Source organism: Cyprinus carpio, chromosome A11, assembly GCF_018340385.1.
Source record: "Cyprinus carpio isolate SPL01 chromosome A11, ASM1834038v1, whole genome shotgun sequence".
In the NCBI taxonomy this organism is placed as follows: domain Eukaryota; kingdom Metazoa; phylum Chordata; class Actinopteri; order Cypriniformes; family Cyprinidae; genus Cyprinus; species Cyprinus carpio.
The window spans coordinates 5,653,688-5,680,147 of NC_056582.1; the positions used below are offsets into that span (position 1 = coordinate 5,653,688).

The window sequence follows — 26,460 nt, forward strand, 5'->3', positions numbered from 1 at the left end:
GAACCTCCTCCCTGTAGGCAGTCTCATCGTTGTCACTGATGAGGCCAATCACCGTGGTGTCGTCTGCAAACTTAATAATGGAGTTGGATCCATGCACAGGCTTGCAGTCGTGGGTGTAGAGGGAGTAGAGGAATGGGCTCAGCACACAGCCCTGTGGTACGCCGGTGTTAAGTGTGATGGTGGTGGAGTGGGTCTGGCCTGACCGAACATGCTGAGGCCTGTTGGTCAGAAAGTCCATGATCCAGTTGCAGAGGGAGGTGTTAATGTCCAGGTCTCCAAGTTTTGTGGTCAGCTTGGAGGGAATGACGGTGTTAAATGCTGAACTGAAGTCAACAAACAACATCCGTACATACGTGTTGTTATTGTCCAGGTGTGTGAGTGCAGAGTGCATTACTGTGCATACTGCATCCTCTGTGCTCCTGTTTCTGCGGTAGGCAAATTGATGTGGGTCCAGTGTGGGTGGGAGGCAGTCTTTGAGGTGTGCTAGGACCAATCGCTCAAAGCACTTCATAATGATGGGTGTGAGTGCTACAGGGCGATAGTCATTCAGGCACATTGGGGAGGAGTGTTTCGGTACTGGCACAATGGATGTGGACTTAAAACATGTTGGCACAGTTGCTTGGGTGAGGGACAGGTTGAAAATGTCTGTGAAGACCCCTGCAAGCTGCTCTGCACATGCTCTAAGCACACGTCCAGGAATGCCGTCCGGGCCGGCAGCCTTGTGTGCGTTGATCCGGCTTAATGCAGTGTGGACATCTGAGGGGGTGAGTTTGAGAGGTTGGTGATCTGCTGAATGTGTGGTTTTGGTGGCCGTCTCCTTGCTGTCGCTGTTGAAGCGAGCATAAAAGTCATTTAGCTCGTTAAGGAAGGAGACGTCCGTGACCGTTGGAGTGGAGTTGCTTGGTTTGTAGTCACTGATGGCCTGGATGCCCTGCCACATGCGTCGGGGGTCAGAGTTGGAAAAAGTGTTCCTCTACCTTCAGCTTGTAGCAGTACTTGGCCTTTTTGATGCCCCTTTTCAGGTTAGCCCTGAATTTACTGTAGGCCTGCACGTCATCTGACCTGAAGGCAGTGTTGCGGGCTTTCAGCAGAATTCGCACCTCCTTGTTCATCCATGGCTTCTGATTAGGGTATGTTGTGATCTGTTTTCCTGATGTAACACTGTCAATGGTGGTGTTGATGTAAGTCAGTACACAGGAGGTATAGATGTCGATGTCCGTGTGAGAGCCACAGGCAGCCTGAGAAGCAAACATACTCCAGTCCGTGTGTTGAAACCTGTCCTGAAGTAAAGAGTCTGCTCCAGCTGGCCACACTTTGATAGTTCTCACTGATGGCTTCACACGGTTGATGAGGGGTGAATACTTGGGGATGAGAAACAAAGAAAGGTGATCAGACTGTCCGAGGTGGGGGAGGGGGGTCGCGGGTGTAAGCTCCATCAATGTTTGTGTAAACATGATCCAAAGTTTTGTCTCCTCTGGTGTGGCAGGAAACATGCTGGTGAAATTTTGGGGAGCACTGTCTTTAATTTGCAGTGATTAAAAATCACCCGCGACAATAAAAGCAGCCTTCGGGTGAGCAGTCTGTTGTTTTCTAATGGCTGCATGAAGTTCGTTCAAAGCAAGCTTGGCATTAGCATCCGGTGGAATATAGACTGCAGTTATTATGGTGGAATTGAACTCCCGCGGCAGATAAAAAGGTCTACATTTAACCATGAGAAACTCTAGGTTAGCTGAGCAGTGTCTCCCAACAATGACAGTGTTCGTACACCAAGCTTTGTTAACATAAATGCACAATCCACCACCTCTTGTCTTGCCGGAGTCATCTAGCTATTCTATCTGCCCGGAGCGTGTAGCGTCCGGCTAGCTCAATAGCATTATCGGATACGTCGTTGTGTAGCCATGTTTCTGTGAAAACCATGACATTGCAGTCCAAAAGTCTCTTACTGTGGGTGATGCGAAGTCGTAACTCATCCATTTTGTTCACCAGTGACCGCACATTAGCGAGGAAAATGCTTGGTAAAGAGAGCCGGATCGGTGTTAGCTTTAGCTTAGCTCTTAGACCTCCGCGCTTCCCCCGCCTTTGTTTACGATCTCGACGCCGCCTGCGAGCACTTCCGCCCGGCCGGGTAGAGTGCGAAGCCTCGGGTGTTCTGGCGATCTCAGGGATGAGTCGAAGATTGGTGATAAAACTGTTGGAAAAGTCCTTACCGATATCCAAAAACTCCCGTCGGGTGTATGATGTTAAAGCAAAGCTGTTCAGTACGAACAGACCCGAGATGAGCAGGAAAAATACTGCAAAATTGCAAAAACTGGAGAGACGCTGAGCCTCGCGATGTGTACGCGCCGCCATCTTGGTCTTGTCTGTTAGCTTTAAAGATACATTAAAGATACATTTCACACTAAAATGGAAATTCTGTCATTTACTCGTCCTTACGTTGTTCTAAACCTGTATGAGGTTCTTTCTTCTATTTAACACGGAAGAAGAAATTCTGAAGAATAAGAGTGACCAAACAGTAGATAGAACATATTGTCTTCCACAGTATGGAGGAAAACACTATGGAAGTGTATAGTGTGTCATTTGGGACCCAACTAACGCCTTTGTTGTGTTAACGCTCAGACTTCATGCTCTCTTGAATTGGTTACAAAGGAAGTGGCTGAAATTTATTCATTTTGAAAGCATCAACATCACTTCTGTCCACAGTATAAGCCAGTTTGTGACATAAACTACAGGGTAATTGATCGGGCAGTTTCTAAAATTAAGGGACATTTCTTATAGCAAAACTTCAACAGTGGAAATACTTTTTCGGGGTCAATTTACTGTGTTTTTGAGGGGCTTAGTTTCTCTTTAAGCTCATACTATAAGATAATCTTTTCTCACGTGTCTCTTTCAGATAATGTTACAGTATAATGTCCCAGACTAAAGAAACTCCGTAGAGTTTTTGACCGCCTTTTCCAGAAAACGAGGCTTCTTGCAGAAAGGAGGCGTTCCTAACACAGAGCTGGCAGCCATGACATTCCTCAGCGACTGGACGGGGTGAGTTTCAGATACCTTCAGATGATGTGATGCTGTAATAACACTGTTAAACTTGAATCAGCAGTTCTGGCCTGTAGTCTCTTGTCTTCCTAAGCTTTGTGTGATGTTGTTTTAGGCCAAAACTGAGTTACCACAGCAGAGCTCCAGAGCACCAGGGCCTTCCCTCATACCTCACTGATGCCATCGTGACTGAACTGAGGTCAGATCTGAATTTGGACATAGTGAGGAAGGGCAACGAGAATGTTATGAAAGGTACGTCTGAGATTGGAATGATTTGACCCTCTAATGGCTAGTTTATTGAACAAATCAGAACAGTTTTGATATTTTGTGGTTTGGAAATTAAACAAAGTGTACATGTCTTCAGGTGTGCGATTTCCCCCAATCTAGCGAGCAGTATAAGTTTTAACTCAAGGGGCCCCACCACTGGTGTGCTCAATGTCAGTGAGCTAAGTACAGGGTTCCCACGCTTCTTGAAAGTACTTGAAAGTACTTGAATTTCAGACATATGGATTCAAGGCCTGGAAAGTACTTGAAAACTAACATAGGTCCTTGAAAGTGCTTAAATTAAATTTGAAATCAGTTTTGTTTATGCTGATATTTTTAAAATTGTCCGATATGTGCTTCTGTCAAAAACAGAACAAAACACGGGGGGTTATCTGATATCTGACACGATCGCACGCAGCAGCGCAAAGTTGATTCTGTGCTTGCTTGATCTAATATATATATATATATATATTTTTTTTTTTAAATGTTGTTGATTTAAGTAGCAAATGAGAATAAGTAAAATCAATGCATATATTTTGAGACAAAGGTCTTCTTTATGATTTTTGATTATGATAATTAAAGCAACGCTTTTTAAATGAAAGAATATGTAAATGTATGGTATTTGGGGTAAAAAGCGCCCCCGCTGTGTAGCGTGATTAACATGATAATTAATAGACTGCTGACTTTTCCATTTGTTGACATGATATGGTTAGATTCAGATGCTAAATACCATATTATGTTGGGTGTCCTTCTTGGAGATAATCACCATGTTTAGAATGAAACCATCATATTTAAAAAACATGATATTAATAATGTTTAAGCGCCGCGTGCTTCACATGGATGTTTATATATCTATAGCGCGTGGGCGTAGTGATGCGCGGGTTACCCGCGGGTCGGGTTGGGGCGGGTAAAGAAATTGTAACTTTATTCGCGGGGCGTGTTGGGGCGGGTCATTAATAACAAAACAACAACAACAACAAAAAACATATTGTAGTGTTGGGCGATATGGTAATTTTTCAAATCAGATCAGATCGACGATACACGATATTATCGTGCATGGGTGGAGCAAGAGAGAGACTCTTTGTTCTTGTCGTAGCATAAGTATTTGGTGTTTTAAACCGCGCAGGTGCCCGAGAGAGAGCCAGAATCACCAATAATCAAAAAAAAAAAAAAAAAAAAAAAAAAAATATATATATATATATATATATATATATATATATATATATACATATATATATATATATATATATACTTTCAAACATACTGATAAACTAACGTTAAATATAAAAATACTGTATTTAAAACAGCTAGTTCATATATAGTCGGACGCAACTGTCATATCGCGTCTCCTGTGACAAATTTGCCGCATCTGCGCACGTAAGTTATCAGTCTAAATGTTCTGCAAAGTCAGTCAATGGTGAAAATCAATAGTAGATTTCATTTCAATAGTTTAACACTAATATTGGACATAAACAAACACGTCAAATATAAAGTAGGCTATTCAAAACAGGTAAGTTCATATATTTGAAGGTAGTGTTGAATTGAACTGATGCATCAGTCATACAACGCTCCGGACCGCACGCCTCATGACGAGCTCGACGCACCCCGCCACAGAAACAAGAATGAGATGCATTCTAACATAACTGTGGCATTAAACTCAGTTAGTGAGGGCTCGTTTAAAATATTGCACATATATAGGCCGTTCAGATTACTTTTTAAAGTGCAATGAAAAACCCTTATATCTGCAGACAATGTACGACGTCTGTTTGTGGATAGAGACTTCACCGGCTACATGCGCTAATCCTCGCGCGCGTGTGTGAGAAATGCGGTGCTGAAGTGAAATAGCTGGACAGTTTGATAGCTGAATCATAATAGGCTGCCTCATAACCTGCGGGTCGGGTTGGGGCGGGTAAGGAAATTTTACTTTATTTGCAGGGATGGGTTGGGGCGGGCCAAATAATTTCATAAAAGCGGGACCCGCGGGTTGGAAAAAACCCCGACCCGCGACATCGTGTTGGTTTCATATGGATTACTTTATTACTTAATATTTGTTGTCGATAAGACTTGCTTAGTTTAAAAGTAGACATGTCAAGATTTCTATAGAAATATCTCTCATATCTCTTTGTAGAGTATTTGTTAAGTTTCAGTTCATTTTAATAACGTATTCCTAAATGAAGATCACGCAGACAAAGGCTGCAGACAGTGCACTCTGTTTGTTTTCTTTATTTTATAAATGCCCAAAGTTTTCTTATTATGTGTGTATACAAATAAAAGTAGACCCTTTTACAGATTCTATTGATGTATTGCTCTTACCTGTACGATCAAAACTGAAAGTGTAATTTAAGTTATTGTCGGCGATATGCCACAAAACGGCTATATGCAGACTGAACAAAAAATAATTTATATTTTTTTTGCAAACTCTGCGAAAGTGAATGTTTTGAAGTATTAACTTAAACATTATTAAAAAAAAACAAACAAACAAAAAAAACAACAACATTATTTTAGCTTAAGGTATTGTATCTATGGTCCTCTGTGGGCCTTTTACCTCGTGCTGGGGTGCCTCTTCCCCCGTGTTGGGTAAAAGGCCCCTCTTGCCACCTCATATATTTATAGGATTTTTAAACAAAACAAATAACTTGAATTGTTTATTTTCACACAAAATCAGTTGCTCCGTTAATAGTCAATACAAACATATTTTTTGTATTTATTATTTTGTATGTATTATTTTGAAATATAACATATTTTAGGCGCAGTGAATAGCACAGTTTTTCTTAAGGTGTGCCTTTAGCCCCTTTGTACCCTACCTCCCGCGTTCCTGCAATGTGTGTCCTGCTCCCATATATGGCATATAATTTTCGCACATCAGTGAGCCGCTATCAATATGCGGGGTATTTAAATTGGCAAATCTCGGTAGCGGGGGTTTTACCCTAACCGGAGATTTGCGTCCCGCGGGAACCCAATCCCAAAGTCTAGCGCATTAACCTATGGAGAAGCAGTGCTAATTAGGCTATCAGTCTCAATGCCGGGAAAGTGCAAATTCAATGGCATTTACAATAAAATGAGATTTACAAAATAATTTTAATAAATGTTATAACAACATTTAGCAGCTTTTTTATTAATTAAAAAATTGAGACATTCTTAATTTAAAAACTCGTAAATTTTGTACAAGAACTACAGCAAAAACCAGTGTAATGCATTTTTATCAATATTTCAGAAACTGCATTTGAATATTAGCAGTATTAAATTAAGTCCTTTAAACACGACTGTCTAAAACGGTTTAAATTTATAAAACCTACACATTCAAAACTCATTATTACTCTGACATTTTTTTATGTAAGTATTAAGTGTAAGTGAAATGGTAAGTACAGTAAGGACTTTCATGATGTTGTGTGCTGGGGGTGTGAATTTCAAAGGTGCTTGATTTAATAAAATGGTACTTTAAAAAGTCCTTGAAAGTCCTTGAATCTGGTGTTCATGAAAGAGTGGGAACCCTGTAAGTAAAGAGACCATAACAACCACAGCAAAGGAAGAAGCAGATGAGAAGGAGATGGATGTGACCGTCAACACAGAGGAGGTACTTCCTATGAGAGACTACGAATCGATCAGTAATGATGCTTCACAATTCTGTAATCAGAGGCGATGAGAAATGATGAGTTTGTTGTTCACATAAGTCTTTGATGACCTTCTAATCCAACTCTGATCTCAGAAACTCCGGTAGATTTAATATTCATAAACCATATCTGAGATAAATTTAATTGTTTCTCAGAATGCACATTGAAGGAATCTTTGGGGTTCAATGCAACTTAAGATCTCTCGTGCTGTCAGTTACTACAGAAAATAGTTTTGGCTTGTTGCAGTATGTAAAACTCATGTTTACAGTAATGCTTTTACAATACCACAAAGCATTGCATTGGGATAAATGTTTTAATGCAGTTTTAAGTAGGGCTGGGCGATATATCTAACGATATGATCATGCGTATCTAGTCAGTAAATCTGGTTCCGTGATTACCACTAAATCGCCATCACCTGCTTTCAAATGGAGCGGCATTTAATAGACAGAGCTGTAGTTCACTGGCAAGGTATGCAATATCGCGTTGATTATCGAAGGCGATTCATCTGGGATAATGAACGTGATATTGCGTAGCTTGTCAGTGATCTACGGTTCTGTCTATTAAATGCCGCTTCATTTGAAAGCAAGTGATGGCGATTTAGCACTAATCAGGGAACCGGCTTTACTGACTAGATACGCATGATCATATCGTTCAATATATCGCCCAGCCCTAGCTGATTGTCACGCGATAGAGCGCCATTTAATAGACAGAGCCATAGTTCACTGACAAGCTACGCAATATCGCGTTCATTATCGAATGACAAATAATCCAACTCTGAAATCATTTTTCTTTTGAAAAATAATTTTACTTTTATCTTGACTTTAGGTTTCCCTAATGTTGGAAAGAGCAGCATTATCAGTGGTCTGAAAGAAATCCGAGTATGTCATGTTGGTGTACAGAGAGGAGTGACCAGGTACAGCTTCACTATTTGGTGTCCTTGCAGATGTGAATTTGAAGCATGATGAACTGTATTGGACTGACCAAAGCATGAAGTCTTCAATCAATCCAACACTGAGCTTCATATCCCACAATGCATTTCTGCTGCAAGGCATTGATGTACCGCCTCAATAACATTCTTCCCCCCTCCATGTAGATGTAAGCAGGAAGTGCATATTACTAAGAGGGTGAAGATGATTGATAGTCCGGGGACTGTGGCGGCTCCCAGTAACCCAGGGGTTGCGATGGCCCTCAGAAGCCTGCAGGTGGAGGAGAAGGAGGAGAGTCCACTGGAAGCGGTCAGGACTCTGCTCAAACAGTGCAATCAGCAGCATGTAAGGAACATCACTGCTCATGACATTAAGACTGGAGATTTGTGGTTTAAGTTCATGTCTGTTAGCTTTAAAGATATATTTTACCCAAAAATGGAAATTCTGTCATTTACTCGTCCTTACGTTGTTCTAAACCTGTATGAGGTTCTTTCTTCTATTTAACACGGAAGAAGAAATTCTGAAGAATAAGAGTGACCAAACAGTTGATAGAACATATTGACTTCCACAGTATGGAGGAAAACACTATGGAAGTGTATAATGTGTCATTTGGGACCCAACTAACGCCTTTGTTGTGTTAACGCTCAGACTTCATGCTCTCTTGAATTGGTTACAAAGGAAGTGGCTGAAATTTATTCATTTTGAAAGCATCAACATCACTTCTGTCCACAGTATAAGCCAGTTTGTGACATAAACTACAGGGTAATTGATCGGGCAGTTTCTAAAATTAAGGGACATTTCTTATAGCAAAACTTCAACAGTGGAAATACTTTTTCAGGGGTCAATTTACTGTGTTTTTGAGGGGCTTAGTTTCTCTTTAAGCTCATACTATAAGATAATCTTTTCTCACGTGTCTCTTTCAGATAATGTTACAGTATAATGTCCCAGACTAAAGAAACTCCGTAGAGTTTTTGACCGCCTTTTCCAGAAAACGAGGCTTCTTGCAGAAAGGAGGCGTTCCTAACACAGAGCTGGCAGCCATGACATTCCTCGGCGACTGGATGGGGTGAGTTTCAGATACCTTCAGATGATGTGATGCTGTAATAACACTGTTAAACTTGAATCAGCAGTTCTGGCCTGTAGTCTCGTCTTCCTAAGCTTTGTGTGATGTTGTTTTAGGCCAAAACTGAGTTACCACAGCAGAGCTCCAGAGCAACAGGGCCTTCCCTAATACCTCACTGATGCCATCGTGACTGAACTGAGGTCAGATCTGAATTTGGACATAGTGAGGAAGGGCAACGAGAATGTTATGAAAGGTACGTCTGAGATTGGAATGATTTGACCCTCTAATGGCTAGTTTATTGAACAAATCAGAACAGTTTTGATATTTTGTGGTTTGGAAATTAAACAAAGTGTACATGTCTTCAGGTGTGCGATTTCCCCAATCTAGCGAGCAGTATAAGTTTTAACTCAAGGGGCCCCACCACTGGTGTGCTCAATGTCAGTGAGCTAACTAAAGAGACCATAACGACCACAGCAAAGGAAGAAGCAGATGAGAAGGAGATGGATGTGACCGTCAACACAGAGGAGGTACTTCCTATGAGAGACTACGAATCAATCCGTAATGATGCTTCACAATTCTGTCATCAGAGGCGATGAGAAATGATGAGTTTGTTGTTCACATAAGTCTTTGATGACCTTCTAATCCAACTCTGATCTCAGAAACTCCGGTAGATTTAATATTCGTAAACCATATCTGAGATCAATTTAATTGTTTCTCAGAATGCACATTGAAGGAATCTTTGGGGTTCAATGCAACTTAAGATCTCTCGTGCTGTCAGTTACTACAGAAAATAGTTTTGGCTTGTTGCAGTATGTAAAACTCATGTTTGCAGTAATGCTTTTACAATACCAAAAGCATTGCATTGGGATAAATGTTTTAATGCAGTTTTAGGTAGGGCTGGGCGATATATCGCATGCGATTGTCACGCAATAAATCGCCATCACCTGCTTTCAGATGGAGTGGCATTTAATAGACAGAGCCATAGTTCACTGACAAGCTATGCAATATCGCGTTCATTATCAAAGGCGATTCAAATGCCGCTCCATTTGAAAGCAGGTGATGGCGATTTAGCGGTAATCAGGGAACCGGCTTTACTGACGAAATGCGCGTGACAATCGCATGCGATATATCGCCCAGTCCTAGTTTTAAGTGTAACCAAAAGGCATTTAACATGTTGGCATTAGATTAGTTTGATGTGCTAAATTATGTCCAACATTTCAACTCGTCATTTACATTTGATGATATTATAATATATTTATGATATTTTGTTTAAACATTACCAGGTCAAACATTAAAAAAACAAACATATGCGTGGATGAATCGGTCACAATAAGACCAATAACATGCACTCGCAAAATAGGGTGAACTTTCATTTTATGCCAACTGTAAATGCAATTGTGTATTATTATTAGTATTAATATTATTTATTTTTATTTATTTTTTTTCAACAATTTGAGTGACAAGTCAACAGTGTTTTGCTGTCCATATATCTTATTTTGACTGATTTCAGTACTCTGAATTCGGCTCAATGGCTGATGTTGAATATTGATTGGCACACTTTTTGTTTTTCAGCCTGAGGTTGAAACTCTAGTTTCAATGATGGTGACACAGATTCACAAATCAACAAAAAAGAGAAAAGGTATTTTTTCTGATTTGCATTTATGGACTTCATCTTTGTTTTTAATGTAATTGTCTTCTGTCAGTCTTAGTTGTTGTTTTTTTTCCTTCTTCTGTAGACAAACCAACTAATAAAGCAAAGTTTGTCCCCGTCAACATTGACTTGACTTCAGTGCAGCACAACAATGACGATGCATATGATTTCAACACAGATTTCGTGTAAAATTTCACCAGCATGTACAGATTCATGTGGACTGAGAGAAATCAGCTTGTGAAATGGCACTCAGTTGGAGTGCATAATGTGATCTTTATGTCTGTTTGTATTAATACGTAATAAAATATGTATTATTTAGCTGACTAAATCAAAGGTTAAAAGTCTTACATTGCATACAAAACATACTGAGCTTTATTCATACTTTGTATGTACAAATTGGCTTATTTTCCCCATTGGGTTGAGGACAAGAAGTTGGCATGCTGAGTAACAGCTGATAAATGGAGATAAGAGAGAGAAAAAAACAAAACATGCATCCATAGAAATGTAGTGTCAAATACAGAAATTCTGAAATGTCAGCTGTCACGGATTTGTGTCTTAGAAGGTTACTCCAACTCAAAATGAAAATTGTCATTAATAATCACTTACCCCCATGTCGTTCCAAACCCGTAAAAGCTTTGTTCATCTTTGGAACACAATTTAAGATATTTTGGGTGAAGAGCGAGAGGCTTATAGTTGAGACTGTACCATAGACTTAGTAAATTACATTCAAGGTCCAGAAAAGCATTGTCAGAATACTCCATCTGCCATCAGTGGTTCAGCCGTAACATGAAGCGACAAGAATGAGTCGTTATTTTTGTTTTCTTCGCATCTTCACTTCATAACGTTACGGCTGAATCACTGATGGCAGATGGACTATTCCAAGGTTCCTCAAATCTTACCCTGGAGGTCCAATGTGCTGCAGAGTTTAGCTCCAACCCTGATCAACCTCACCTACCTGTGATTTTCTAATGATCTCGAAGACACTGATTAGCTTGCTTAGGTGTGTTTGATTAGGGTTAGAGCTAAACTCTGCAGAAAAGTGGATCTTGGGGTCCAGTTTTGAGGATCCCTGGACTATTCTGACGATGCTTTTCATACTTTCCTGGACCTTGACACTGTTATTTATTTGGCGGTCTATGGGACAGTCACATGCCTCCTGGTTTTTATCCAAAATATCTTAAATTGTGTTCCGAAGACGAACGAAGTAAGTGATTAATGACAAAACTTTAGTGAACAAAGCCCTAAAGGAGTCTAAAATATTTAATAATGAAATGGAAATTTCAATTTAGAATGAAGTTGGTCCACAGTTTCACCCATTAAAAAAAAATTCTAGACACTTGCATGGATGTAGCATACAAAATGAAGATTTTAAAAGTTGTACCATAAATGGTTTAGTGTTATTATTTTTAAAATTTGACAGTGAACGCTGAGGTAGTGCATTGGTGTTGAATGACGCCTCATGGCTGTTGTTCTGTTCCAATGTTGGTCCCAGTATTTTAGGTACTCGTAGGTTTCAGGGCGGCCCCGTATTTTGGCATCCAGACATCCTTTTAACCCCTACGAACAAGGTCAAATATCTGCGAGAGAGTCCATCCATCAAAGCGATTACTTTTCCTCCTCCTCCTTTCATGTAGCCCAAACCAGAGTTTATTTTTCCTCAGCATGTCTTCGGATTGGGTGGAATTTGCCTGTGGGATCTGGAATGTACCATTTGTCCCAAATATCAGAAAAAGTAGAGGATCTTCCCCAAGGTTTATAATGTCCGTTCCAATGGAGAAGTTTGGCAGCCTTAACAAACTGAGGAGAATACCGATTACCAGCTCCAGTCACCCCTAGAAACATAAATATCCACAAAAAAACAATTGGTTACTTAGAGATTTACATAGGCGCTTTACGTTTATGAACCTCAGCCTTGATCATTTTCTCACCGAGGTGTCGGACGTGCCACATTGGATCGATGTTTGAGTGCTGCTTGTAGAATACAATGAGCATAGGTGGCGTTGTGATGCTGTCTGCTAAAGTCTTACTGTAAAGGTCCTCCCTAAAACAGAACAACCCCACAAAACCATTAACAGCCCACAAAGGGGCATAGACCTCGACTAAAGAGGATTAGAACTGGCAACAGATTTGTTGAAGATCTTAAAGACTCAACAGAAATGTTAAAGACAATTGCTATCTTTAACATTTTTTGAACGAATGTTGTAGTTTCCAGTAACATAAAACAACAGAACACAAACTAACTTGGCATTGCGCTCCATCCAGAACTCAAGCTGGCTGGTGATATTCTGCTGCTTCCACTCAGTTAAATTGGCCACAAAGACTCCAGGATTGAACGAGCAAGTGTTCGCTCTCATTCCAAGCTTCTTGATCGCCTCTTTTTTGAAGTCCAGAAAACCAATATAGCTGTTCTGCAGCATGTAAAATAAATATATAAACCAGTTATGGAATATATGTTTTGAAAACTTTCTTTGAAATGGGGCTGAGCGGTATGACCAAATTCTTATGAATAATTTCATACTAGAGTGACAGTATATAATCACTATATAGAAAACAAATGTGTTAAACCATATGGCTATATTTGGATAATGAAATATACTGCATAAGTCTAAATAAGAAAACAAAAACATCCTATTCTGTATTTTCATTGTTCTCCATGCATCTTCGTCATCCTACTCAGTTATAATATTCTGATGAAGTTCTATGTACAGTGTGAATTCTGGAGTACTGTAGGATCGTACCTGATTTCCAGCTCCTCTGACGATTCCTTTAGAGGACGCAGTGTCACAGTCCTCTGAGAAAGCTGCTGCATGTCCTGGCTTAATACTAGTGTCGAAAAGCTCCTGAATGTCCCCTGAACCACAGAAAAAAAGAATACAATCAATGCTTATTACTGTCACTTACTGTATTTGAATGGAACCTGCACAGTATCACACTATTTCTGCACCATACTTTCACAGTAAGCTGATTTTCTGTACATGTTCATTACACAGATGGCCTACTACATGGAACAAAACCAAAGGGAAAATGTAAATACAGCTTTATCCCACAATACAATGAAATTTGCATTTTATTCTTAGTGTGACCAATTAACTGGCAGTAATTATAGCAGCAATTTTGACCTTTTTATATCCACGTTATTCTTCCCATAAGAGTGGAAATTTGTCATTTTTATGAGACTGGCTTCTGGTGTCACCCGCGTCCAGCTATGTTAAGCTGTACAAAACTTCTGGAAATCTTTAATTAATTGTAATTATATTATTATTTTTTCTTCTTCTTCTAATTCCTGTACATTTGGCAGTGATAGTGCCTTCAAATATTGCTGCGAACATTGTGGAACAAAGTTACATATTCAAAAATACATTTAAAAAAAAATATTGAGGCGAGGAGAAGTGTTTTTCTTATTCGAGAAACTATTAGATTGGACAAAAATTTGGTTATGCCCCTGTGGACGAAACCCTAGACTTCTGGGGTTTATAAACAATAAAATTATACACTTTACCTTGTACAATAACATCATCATCCAGGTAAATTGCTTTCTCTGCATCCGGCAAGAAGACTGGCATGAAGAATCTAGCAAAGGTCAACTGGAAATATAAGATCCATACATAGTTATGATACATAATTTCCATTTTCACAACACCAAACGCTCTTATTTAAATAGAAGCACTTGCAATTGATTACCGGCTTCACTGCCTCCACCTTCTGAGGATCAGTAGAAATCTTTCCCGTGAGGATCTTCAGGTCAAATACGATAATTTTGTGCTTCAAGTCAGTCTTACTCAACCATGTTCTGGAATGAGAAATAATCATGTTAATCATGAAACATTATATTGTTTAGCAAACCGCTGTAAAGCAAGGTGTACCTAAGATGGACCACCGACTCGTTTAGTGTCACTATGTTGAATACTACATTGGCTTTGCTGTTGCGGTAGATGCTGTTCATGGCGGTGACGGCAGCTCCCAGTCTCTCTTCTGGAGCGGTGATGACCACAGGAATCTCCTCTCCTGACCTGATGACCTTGTGATCCGACAGGAAGTCCGTCTCAAAGGGCAGCACCATCCCAGGAGCTGTGTCTGCAAACACACAGGAAAATCAGCGAGGTGGTGCATTTGCATGGTGCTAAAAAATTTTTAAACTTCACTAACATGAATATATTCATACCTTGATTCTCTTGCTTCAGGAAATCATTGAGGTTCAGCAGATTTCGATGCAAAATAATTAAAAAGGCGATGACAAGCAGCACAAGAATAACCACATTCACTGGGAAAGACAAGATATCAAATAGAAGTTGTCAAATATTTAAGTTAAAAAAAATAAAAATCTGATTTGTGTGTGTATATGTATATATGTGTGTGTGTGTGTACACACAATGTATATATCAATATCAATATATACACATATATTGTGTTTAACTCGTATAAAATATATTCACCTCTGCGTAAAGTCATGGCACTCGATCAGCAGCACTTGATTTTAAATTCTGGATCAAAACAAACACTAACATTAGTAAACAGCAAAAGAAAACAACAGAAATATTTATTTAACTGAGGGCTTAGTGGTGCATAAAACAAGCCGGTTGAAATGTAAATCATACAAGGAAAAAAAAAACACTGCATATACAAAAAAAAAAAAAAAAAAATTGGCAAAGAAGCAACTTTAAAACTGTTAAAACGCAAAGCCATGAAACCTGCCGGTGTACAAACCTGTTTTGTTATAATGACTGGACTCTCTGGCGCTTCATCCAAAACGCCAACTCAACATCAACAAGTCCAGTTACCCTCGAGTCCTGCAGAGAACACGCCACGGCCGAGAAGACCTCTCACTGAAACATATGCTACAGTGATCGAGCACAACAGCAGCGAGTCGATCTTTTTAAGTGACCGACATCTCCTAAACTTTCCTGTGCTGACTCGTCTGTTTTTGTCCTTCCAAAGACTGACAGCAGCAAGAGCCAATAGAATTCGAGTGTGTTCTGTGAGGGAGAATTTCATTGGCTTGGCCCACTAAACGGCCCGCCCCCTTCACAGAACGAGTCGATCGTTTGGAGCTTTGAATCAGACTCGGAGTGGTTACTTTTCAATGTTATTGTTTTATCAAACCTATTTTTTTTTATTTATTTTTTTTTTTTACTGTGCAGATGAGTATGTCTGCAACCAATGTTAGTCAATGTACAGACTTTTGACCACGCACATAAAGCAGTCAAGAAAACAGAATGAAAATATGATAACAAGACTCGTTTTGGCCATGATTCGGTGTACTTAAAGAAAAGAATGAATGAATGATTCATTGACTCGAAACTTACACATTTCTTTTGTCCTAATAGCGTAACGTTTCAACCTGCAAAATGGGTCACTAAACGAACCCCCCCCCCCCAAAAAAATTGTGAAATGATACAAAAGACTCGAATAACAAATGAATCAAAATCCTTCCGGCTCATGTCTGAAGGAGTGGTTCCCTATGAGTTACAGATCTGATCACTTCATCGGCCGATGACCATAAATGGTCTGAAAGTGTGCGTCTAGATTACTGCCTGATTAAAAACACACATTTATTAACATTTATAATCGCACGGAGACTGCGTCGCGCGATTATTATCTCATTATTTAAGCCACGATTGCACTGAGAGATGTAATATTCTGTCACAAGACGTATTTTCCCACTGATCTGCGCAGATCGGACGCATTTTAGCGGAGCAAGTGTTTTCGGAAGGGGTCCTGCGGATCTCTACGTACACACATTCAAACAGGAAACCATCACTCTCATCTCAATAATATTATCTAGCGGTTTATTTGGCTATTTCAAAATGCTTTCAGCGTTTAAATCCATTCCGACTGATATGGTAAGCCCACGTTTGCGTGCATGTTTTAATATAGTGAGGTTGGTGGTGTTTAGAGCTTCAATCTTCTGACATATGTTAGCAGCTAACAGTCATTGTGTTACTGCTATCCGAACCAAAGTGAATTAACGAAGTGTGTCGAGTCATTGACAGAAATTGTGCATGTAACGGTTGTGATAAAGCATTTTGCAAATTATACATTTATATGACTTTTAAAAGGGAACGTTACTTTTTTTAGTATTTATTGCAAAACCTACACCAAGAGAAACAGCTTCTAAGGTTCTAATACCAATTAGAAAACAAACTGAGAATAGATTAATCATCTTAGATGAACTTATTTAATTTACTACACGACATACATATATTTACGATGTCTATTTGCAGGACTATAAAGGACAGAAACTTGCAGAGCAAATCTTCCAGGGAATCATTCTGGTGTCCGCAGTAAGTAACACTGACAGCACTTTCAGACTCACAGCATTATGTCATTTCTGCTCTGCCTCATGTCTGTTTTCCCTGCAGGTGATCGGCTTCATCTATGGCTTATTTATCCAGCAGTTTGGATGGACGGTTTACATAATGCTGGCTGGATTCACAGTATCATGTTTTGTATGTCATAAGACTTCTGTTTGCTTAATGTAAAGTAAATGGTGAAAATAATAATAACTATAAACTCTTGTGTAATTCTGGCTGTCCTGTTCTTCAGCTCACTCTGCCTCCCTGGCCAATGTACAGAAAAAATCCTCTGAAGTGGCAGCCGGCTGTGCCTGAGGCATCCGGAGAAAATCGTGACAAACCTCAAGAGAGCCAGAAGAAGAAGAAGCACAAGTGATTCATGACAATATTTGAATTTAGATTTGGCACAGTAAAGCCATTTAGATAAACAAACCTATGAAATCCTTTTCATTTTGTGTCAGTTTTTGAGCATTCATCATGTAATAAAGAACTGTTTGGTACATTTATGTGGCACTTTTTTTTTGAGAGAGAGAGAGCACAGGGTTCCTAAAAATGTCATTTATTATAAATCATTCCTTATTGATTTACATTATTCATAAAATAAATATACATTTGAAAAGATGGAAAAAAGTTAACTATTTTTAACATCTCTTTTGTGATTCAAGATTGCTATCCATATAGCATAGGTTCACATTTCTAATAGAAAGATGGTATCCTAAAATAATGCTTTTTTGTAATTTAAAGATGCATATTTTTTATATATATATATATATATATATATATATATATATATATATATATATATATATATATATGCATATCTGGTGTTTAACTCACTTCTATCTCTACACATTTACAAAAGCATTAAAAAAGTAACCGTGATTGTTGATAGGAGGCTTCAATGACGTGTTTCATCTTTTAAGAGCACAAAGTCTGCTGTCCATCAGCAGTAATAGCATATCAGTGTTTGACAAGAGATCCTTCATGTGCAGGTGGCTCAGTCTTTGAATGCGACGTCCTCAAAGAACTTCAGCTGTTGGACTTTCATTGCGTACTGCTTGTACTTTTCCTCCCCCATTTGCTCTTGCAGGAGGTGCTGGATAGAAAAGCAGAATAAAAGTATCTTAGCCTAACTGCTATTTATGTAGTATTCTCTCTCTCTTTGTTGTTGTACATTTAGAAAAACAATGTTTTCAATATAAATACATCTCATTTAAATGTAACTATAGTACTCTGTAATCAATGGGAAAATCTGTATTTATGTGCACAGGACAAAAATGCTTCTGAATTCACAACATCTGCATATGCACATGAATTTATTCTCCTGTTAATGAATTTGAAGTATTCAAAATAAGTGATCCATCCATCCTCCAAACTTCTTGTTCATATGCAAATTGTTTTTATGCAGATAAATTTCACAACTTATGTTATATAACAATATGATTAAACATATTTAAGATGAAATATCTTAAGTATAACATTTAATCTCAACACATTTATAAGGCCACCCAGAGTGATTTTTTTTTTTTTTTGCATATGTGAGGTTCAACCTAATTTGTTTTCTTTAGTAAATTTAGAATCAATTTTAGTACTTAAGTTACTGATGAATAATGATTTTTTTTATGTGAAAATATGCATATGCTCAATACTCATGGTTAGTGAACGAGACTCATTGTCCGGTACTGAAAAATTCTGATCAGTGGCCCATAAGAATAGACTTTTATTTCTAATGTACTGTACAATGAGACTTTAGCCAACTTGCCTCTCTCTTGTCTTCATCCTCTTCCTGCATGATGTCCAGGACTCTGTCCAATAGCTTCACCCCGAGTCCTTTAACCACATCTGTACGCAAGTGCTCCATCACTCTCCTGACCTTTGCTGGACCCGTGCTGTCGTCTAAAAACACAAAGTTGGAAACATGAAGATGGATTCTGTCCCCATGCTAAAAATGCATAATTACTTAAAACAATTAAAAAATAAACCCCAGAAACATTTATGAGGTGAGTTATTACCTGGGAAGCCACTGATCTGGAAATCTCCCTGTCCCTCTCTGGATTTCCCATGAAGCATCAGGGTGTCCCTGTACTTCCTGTTTAGTTTGAACTCAGGCAGTGGAGTAGAGTGGCATCTTGTCCCATCAGGCTCAAATGGTACATCTCTGGCATCCATGTGTAACGTCTGTGTCATCATTTGGACCAAGTCTTGCATCTCATTGGTCTCACGCTTTCTGTAAGAAAAAAAAAAAAAAAAGTATTTCAGTGTTTTTTTGTCCTTCTGTCACTTTTATTTAGGGAAAGTAGAGTGATGACAGGAAACGATGTGAAGAACAAATTCAGATTTCTAGAAAAAGGAATATTGGTAATACATGACACAGATTATGGCCCAACTCAGTCATTAAACAGAATTTTTACATAAATGTGGCCAGTTATGTGCATTAGAGTACACATTAGTTGGATGTCTCACCGTTCTCTGTAGTCACCCTCTGAACGTTCAGTGGAGCTGGTGGAGGAACTACACTCATCTTCGTCAGAGCACATCCTCTCCTGATACACAAAGAGAACCAAAACAGTCCAGGTAAGAGCCCTTTTGACCGAGAAGCCAAGAATTGACATTCTGAGGTTATTTTAGACAGTATTATCATGTATAGAAGGTCCAGTTTATTTCTCAAAATATCTCGTTTTATGTTCCGAAGAAGAAAAAAAGTCATGAATAAATGATGACAGAGTTTTCTTATAAAACTGGTCATACTCTAAGTGTATAGTGTTTGACAGTCCATCCTGAGTGAGTGAGAAGGCTCAGACGTACCTTTTTCATTTCCACAGTTGTGCTTTCAGGTCTTGGGCAGTCTAGCTGGTCTGTCTGCTTACCGTCTAATGAGGGGACAGCGGACGCAGCTAAAGAAAAGAAACGAAGGAACCACATTCAATGAAACTGTACAAAATCACCTTTCATCTAATTTCATGTATGCAGCACCTGTGGGCGGCTCTACAGTCTCTCATGCATTCTAACGGACACGTGCAGAAAAGTTTCGCTTTGATCCACCAAAACGGTTCTTAAGGGTGTTATCGCTCTTGAGGCCACTTTATCAGAATTAAAGTCAGGTGGGTATAAAATTTTAAAGCATTCAATTACAAGAAGATGCAAGAGAACTGCACTGAGTATTCCGAACTGAGTTCTCTTTCATGTCTTCTTACACTTGAACAAACAATTACACCTTGCAAATTTAAACATTCAAGCTCAAAAAGACACACTGTGTTTTGCGCACGCACCGAGAGCCGCATCTCACAGCCCGTGCACACTGAATCGAGTTTGTTTTTTTACAATCCTAAAATTGTATTTACATCTGGTTCTGGTCCGTTTTTGCTGTACACTGCATTTTAAACATTTTTACCACAAACCTTGTTGTCTGGAGTTCTCCTGTAATTGCTTCAGCCTTCTTCTTTCCCGGGCTGACAGTGGACGATTCTGTAAGTAAATTGAGTTCTGTTAACAACACCAGCAAAGAAAAAACAAACAAAAAAAACAACTCAGTTGAAGCCTTAAATGACTCAAAGCTTCAAACACACTGTTTAAAAGAAACATGATGCCATAGGAAATATCACATTACTGCATGTAATCTGACATGCAATTTTATAGGGATATACTGTATGCAGCAGTTTAAAATAGTCTGTAATGTTTCACCTGCTGCTCTGGAACATTCCTGGTAGAGGATGAGAGACTGGAAGCTCTGTTTTTCTCCGAGTGGCCTTTCTGTTCGCTGTTTACTGACAGGACATCTTCCGGAAGAGGCGGCAGAAGTCTGGGCACTGCTTTGACCTAAACATGTTCTAGTGAGTAACATTGGCGAAATACAACAATACTGATATCAAGTGTAACTGAATTAATTCCTGGTTCATGTTAATTATTTGATAAAAACATATTATTTCATATTCGAGCTGTCATTGAGTTCTAAAATACAATACGGAAAAAAACTGCACTGTCCACACTACTCACTTGAAGACTGTTCTGGTCATCGAGGGACTTGACTTTCTTCCTCTGCCTGCACTGACGTGACATGGATGGATCAGAAGAAGAGGAAGAGGACAGAATAACTGGTCTGCTTTGATCTGAGAGAGCTGAAGAGGTCTCCGAACTGGATAACTCCTAAAAATGTCATTATGAATCATGTTTAAATTGGTTTAAATTTGATTATACATGTATTTATAATAAAAACTAATATAGTTTAGTTAATATACAGCAACAACGACAATAAAATAATGATTCATTTGAATCACCAGTTTAAAAAACACCTGTGTTTTACTATCAGGTGTTAAAGGATTTAATAATAATAATAATATAAACAAATAAGTAAATATTTTATAATATATTTTTAATAATATAAAAGTAGTTATTTAAACAAAAACATAAATAAGCAAGCTAGCAAATAAATAAATACATACACATATAAACAAATAAATGTAAACCAGTATTTTACCATTAAAATGACAGGAACAGGCTTGAGTAGTTTCTCTGTGGAGTCTAAACTTCCCTGGAATATCAAGGGGAATAAACACATTGTCTATTAGAGCACAATATTCAATAAATCGAGACAATATTTGAAAACTCATCATTTACCCACCCTCCTGTCACTCCAGACCAGCATGACTTTCTTTCTTATGCAGAACGTAAAAGGAGATATTTTAATGAATAATGGTAACCAAACTGTTTTGATGACATCTGACTTCCATTGTATGGGCAAAAAACATTAAGATACTTCTCAAAATATCTTATTTTGTGTTCCAAAGTAAGTCATACAGGTTTGGAACACCATAAGGGTGAGTGAACTCATTTTTTGGTAAACTACCCCTTTAAATCTTTCTTTTAGCACAGATCATAACATATATTGATGTCCATCAGCGTAAGAGGGACTTAAATAGAGTTAAGATTAGGCAAACCTATCAGAAGCTTTGACTGGTTCCATCACAGCAACGTACCTCGCTCTCCTCAGCTGAACTTCCAGTAGGAACATCCTTTAGGACACAAGCGCTGCTATGATTATCATCACTAGCTGATGAAGTTCTTTGGCTCTCCAGCTTTGTCTCAGCATTGTGATGTTGTTCAGTAGGCTCATGCGGGACGTCCTCCATCCCTGCCTCCTGCAGAAGCTTCATAGTATCGTCTTTAAGGTCCATACTTAAATCAAGAGCCTTATTCTTGCTTAGGATCTTGGCAGGTTTGGGTGTTGTTGAGTTTTGAGATATCAGTCCATTCGCTGACATCTTATCCTCCGTTCTGCCGACACCTAATACGTGTTTCAGAGGGTGTGTCTGAGGAGGACCAAGATCTTCTTTCTCCTCTTTCTCTCTCCTCTTGCTCACAGATGGCAGCTTGTGGTTCTGATGGCTGCTGGGTTTAGGATGAGGTGGTTTGGCTTTTCTCTCTTTCTGTTCCTGGGTTTGGATTTCAATGTCTATATTGCTAATGGTTGCTGTAGATCTACCTGTTGAGTTACTAATGTCCCGAGTTGGAGATTTAGAGGGCAAGAGTGGGTTAGGAAGCACTTTTTCCACTGCACCATTACAGGGTTCTTGTCGGTTCAAGTGGTTTTCTTCAACCTATGAAATGTGGGAAACCAGATGAACTGAGATCATGACATCCATACCACATACAGAGGCATAGAAGACTTCTAGAATCTTAGCAGACATCTTACCGTTCTTCCTCGGGTCTTTGACTCAGAGTTAAGACATTCTGGCCGAATGTCATGATTTGGTTTGTTTAAGGCATCTGATTCGGCACTTTTCGGTTTGCTGTTTGCTGTATTTTTCCGTGATTTGGCGGTTTTCCTGTTAGATCAGAAACAGGACGGTTCATTGTCAACTATTTCACTTTTAAAAACAGGAAAAGGTGCACATACTCTTTTGTGGCCTCCAGGAACATGGAGATCTGCTGTTTGATGTACGGCTGTCGGAGGACGTGCTTGACGTCTGGCCTGTCCTCTGGTTTCTTACACAACATCCGCTTGATCAGTTCTCCCAGTTGGGGGTCGAACTTACTCGGCATCTGGGGCAACTGAATATTAAACGTTAATTGATAATGTTGGAAGGATGAAATAAGTGCTGTTATGAATGAACAGCTCTTTACATTAGATGCATTAAGATATTTATAGTTCAGTGAAACTGATGACAAATATAGTCATGTACCTTCCCTTCTACAATCCGATACACAAGAGAGTTCATGTCTTTTGCGTTGAAAGCATGTTTTAGAGTTGCCATTTCATACGCGCAGCATCCCAGAGCCCACACGTCCGACTGCAAACACATACAAACAAAAATAACCACTTAATATCACTCTAAAGCACAAAATATCTGGGTTAAAAAATATCTAGGCCACCCCAAAATAAAAAGAAAAGAAGGTAATTTTGCATACAAAAAAATATATTTTTTTTCTAAATATTTTTTTTTTCTAAATCCAGTTGTTCTCATTATTAAATGACTATAGAATAGTCTGTACTGTATTAAGGCAGCATAAAAACACTAGCATTATATAACATTTTACAGTTAAAATAATGAATGTTTTAAATAAAAATATAATACATACTGTAAGTACACCACAGTTTGCAGTTTTGCGGTAAGATTTTTTAATGATTTTAGCAAATGTCTCTTATGCTCACCAAGGCTGCATTTATTTGAGCAAAAATACAGTACAGAGTGTAATATTTTGTAATATTATTATTATCGTTCTATATTTTCAAATATCATTCATCACTGTAATGCAAAGCTGAATTTTCAGCATCATTACTCCAGTTTTCAGATCCTTCAGAAATCATTTTAACATGCTGATTTGCTGCTCCAGAAACATTTCTTATTATTTGAAAACAGTTGTGCTGCTTAATGTTTTTTTTTGGAAATGGTTATACATTTTTAGGATTCTTTGATGAAAAGGAAGCTCAAAAGAACTTGTTACAAAACATTTCTAATTTAAATAAATTTGCATTGTGCTGTTTAGAATTAGTACAGAGAATGTGCTTAACTGTCAAATAAAAACAACAACATAATATAAAATTCCAAAATAAAATTGCCGTTTTTTTTTTTTTTTAAATTTTGGGGTGATAAATATAGCCTCAATATGTGACATAGCAAAAGCAGTAACAGTGATTTAGTCAAGATTGATATAGGCACTAGTACTGACATGACTGAATGTAGTGCTGCACTAATGGTCATTGTGAGTTGTGTCCATGCAGTACCTTGTAGTTGTAAGGTTTGTTGGAGAAGAGTTCTGGACTCATGTAGTAAGGTGTGCCGATCAGAGTGCTGGCCATGTCGTTCTGATTCTCCAAGACCCGCGCGATGCCCAGATCACCCACTTTGATTATGTTGGTCTTGGTCAAGAAGATATTCTGCGTTTTCAGATCTCGATGCAGGATGTGCTTCTCGTGTAAATACTACAGGTCAACAAAAATGCAACGGCTTTATCATTCAGCTAACAACTCAAAAAAAAAAAAAAAAAGGAAGCCTGTTAAAACTAAATGGCCATTGACTTACCTGAAGGGCCATGGCGATTTGAACAAACCACTCCACAACCTGTCTCTCAGGCAGCAGTTCTCCCTTCTGCTGTTTGAGTCTGTGGTAAAGATCTCCTCCCTCACAGAAACCCATCACGATGTAAAGCTGACAGTCCTCGCCTTCCCATGATTCCCGGTAGGTGACGATGTTGGGATGCTTGAGCTGTGAGAGGAGCTGCGCTTCCTGCTCCGCGGCTCGCCGCTCACGTCTGGAGGATGTTTTCAGGTTCAGCTTCTTGATCACATACTGCTGATACGAATTATTGTGTTATAACTTTGAACATAAATAAAAGACATGAATTCTAGTGGAAAATATCCACATTTTAAGAAAATGCTATAAAGTTTGTTGTACAATGAAGGATCATATCAGCAATCATATGTACCAAATCTCATGTCCATTATTTAAATTTTTTTTTCAATATCAAGTTTGACTGAAATCAAATAGGATGAAACAACTACGCTCTACCAAGGTTTTTTTTTTTTTTTTTAAGTAGAAATAGAAAGATCCTCGCTCCCTTTTTTCCTATTTTTTATTTTTTATTATGCAACACAGCACATATACGAAACAGAGGTTTCAATATCAAGTTTAAAATTATGTATAAAAGAAAGTGTTTTAGTGCTGGGAAGCTTTTCTTTTAAGATTTTCCATAATAATCACTTCTACAGTAAAACTCCCATCTTTGTGACAAATGGCAAAAAGTAAAATAAATAATAAATAAATATTTAATAACAAAAACTGCATGTAAGATAATTACATTTTAATTTATTTAAAGAACTTTAAAGAAGAAAAGGTTTTCAGACTAGTTTCAAATAATTTTAAAGCAACTCACAAACCAGGATGTCAACTACCTTTATAGTAACTGATCAAACAAGTTAATATCAATAACATTAAAAACATACTTTATGTCTAACAGATTGATTTGATTCACATTTTTAGTGCTGTCAAATGATTAATCGCATCCAAAATATATGAGTGTGTACTATTTATTTTTATTATGTACATATAAATACAAACACATGCATGTGTAAATTTAAGAAAAAACATTTTATGTTTATATATTAAATATATTTATATATACTATAAGATATAATAATATAAATGTATATACAATGTATTTTTTTTCAAAATATATACTCTATGTGTGTGTATTTATAAATGCATAATAAATATACACAGTACACAGACATATATTATGTAAACTAAAACTTTTTTGCATTATGCATTATGAAATACACACACACACACACACACACACACACACACACACACACACACACACACACACACACACACACACACTTCCATCAGTAAAAACAACCACAAAGTATGTCATTAACTAATGCTTAAAGAAAAGACATTAGTTCAGCTTGGCAGTTAGTTAAGTATATTAACCAGTGTGTTACTGGTTAGCAGCGGTGTGCACAAGCTCAGAGGCGAGCATCACTCTAACGTTACCTGTTTCCGGTCTGATTTGTGTCTGACCAGATTCACCTCCCCGTAGCTCCCCTTCCCCACCACTCTCACGAATGAGTAACTGTCCATGATTCTCCGTCCAGAGATGCTCTATCACATAGCGAGTGTTTCCAAGCCCTTCCGCAGACGCTGAAGGACAAGCAAGCGCGCTATTCTCAATGCACCTACGGTGATTTGTCTGTTTCAAACTTGTTTTGGGTGATACAGAGCACAGGAAACCGCCGAGCACAGCTTCAGCGTCACCAGGCAACTAAGCGCATTAACGCCACACACTCCGGATTCATGAACGTGCAGTTTGAGAACAGCGCCCTCTATAGGCTCAGCGACACAGGACAAATAAGAACAACGATTCATTCGTGAGTTGGAGTTCAAAGATACGTTTGTTGGCAGTGTTGTTTTATGTCCTAATCATAAGCATCGACATACTATCTTTAAATTACAAATAGTATAACTGTTAAAGTTGTATGTTAATGTAAATCATGTGTTAATTAACCAGTAGGCCTGTAAGTTAAGTCAAAAATTATTATCACCAGCAGGTGGCGGAATGTTTTTATTTATGTATATGTAGCAAAACCATCTGCCATGTCATGAATGTTAAAATCTAA

General features: G+C 38.4%; 3 protein-coding genes and 1 pseudogene across 4 annotated transcripts; 2 read left to right on the top strand and 2 right to left on the bottom strand.

Annotated features, from left to right (window-relative positions):
• Positions 1-11,056, top strand: part of LOC109062647 — an 18,556-nt pseudogene extending 7,500 nt beyond the window's left edge.
• Positions 11,057-11,461: 405 nt separating this feature from the next.
• On the bottom strand, positions 11,462-15,473 carry LOC109062672 (glycosyltransferase 8 domain-containing protein 1). The gene is made up of 10 exons (XM_042766058.1): positions 15,253-15,473; positions 14,982-15,029; positions 14,711-14,809; positions 14,412-14,622; positions 14,230-14,338; positions 14,048-14,132; positions 13,287-13,399; positions 12,790-12,956; positions 12,477-12,589; positions 11,462-12,380 (listed from the first exon to the last, which is right to left on the bottom strand). The coding sequence occupies exons 2-10, from the start codon at positions 14,995-14,997 to the stop codon at positions 12,196-12,198; spliced, it is 1,098 nt and encodes a 365-aa protein (XP_042621992.1). The 5' UTR covers positions 14,998-15,029; positions 15,253-15,473; the 3' UTR covers positions 11,462-12,195.
• A 632-nt stretch (positions 15,474-16,105) lies between these two features.
• Positions 16,106-17,343, top strand: LOC109062663 (signal peptidase complex subunit 1-like). Its single transcript, XM_019079739.2, has 4 exons — positions 16,106-16,388; positions 16,770-16,829; positions 16,908-16,994; positions 17,092-17,343. Exons 1-4 carry the CDS (start codon positions 16,353-16,355, stop codon positions 17,215-17,217), a joined length of 309 nt encoding a protein of 102 aa, XP_018935284.1. The 5' UTR covers positions 16,106-16,352; the 3' UTR covers positions 17,218-17,343.
• On the bottom strand, positions 17,092-26,116 carry LOC109062673 (serine/threonine-protein kinase Nek4-like). Of its 2 annotated transcripts, none has more exons than XM_042766057.1 (16): positions 25,838-26,116; positions 24,362-24,628; positions 24,064-24,261; positions 23,021-23,128; positions 22,735-22,889; positions 22,531-22,663; positions 21,815-22,435; positions 21,316-21,369; positions 20,835-20,885; positions 20,523-20,657; positions 20,240-20,306; positions 19,647-19,735; positions 19,305-19,384; positions 18,854-19,068; positions 18,604-18,737; positions 17,092-17,937 (listed from the first exon to the last, which is right to left on the bottom strand). In XM_042766057.1, exons 1-16 carry the CDS (start codon positions 25,922-25,924, stop codon positions 17,839-17,841), a joined length of 2,493 nt encoding a protein of 830 aa, XP_042621991.1. In that variant the 5' UTR covers positions 25,925-26,116; the 3' UTR covers positions 17,092-17,838. The 2 variants fall into 2 exon arrangements, with proteins under 2 accessions (XP_042621991.1, XP_042621990.1); XM_042766056.1 differs by having other exon boundaries at positions 20,835-20,984.
• Between the last annotated feature and the right edge of the window lie 344 nt (positions 26,117-26,460).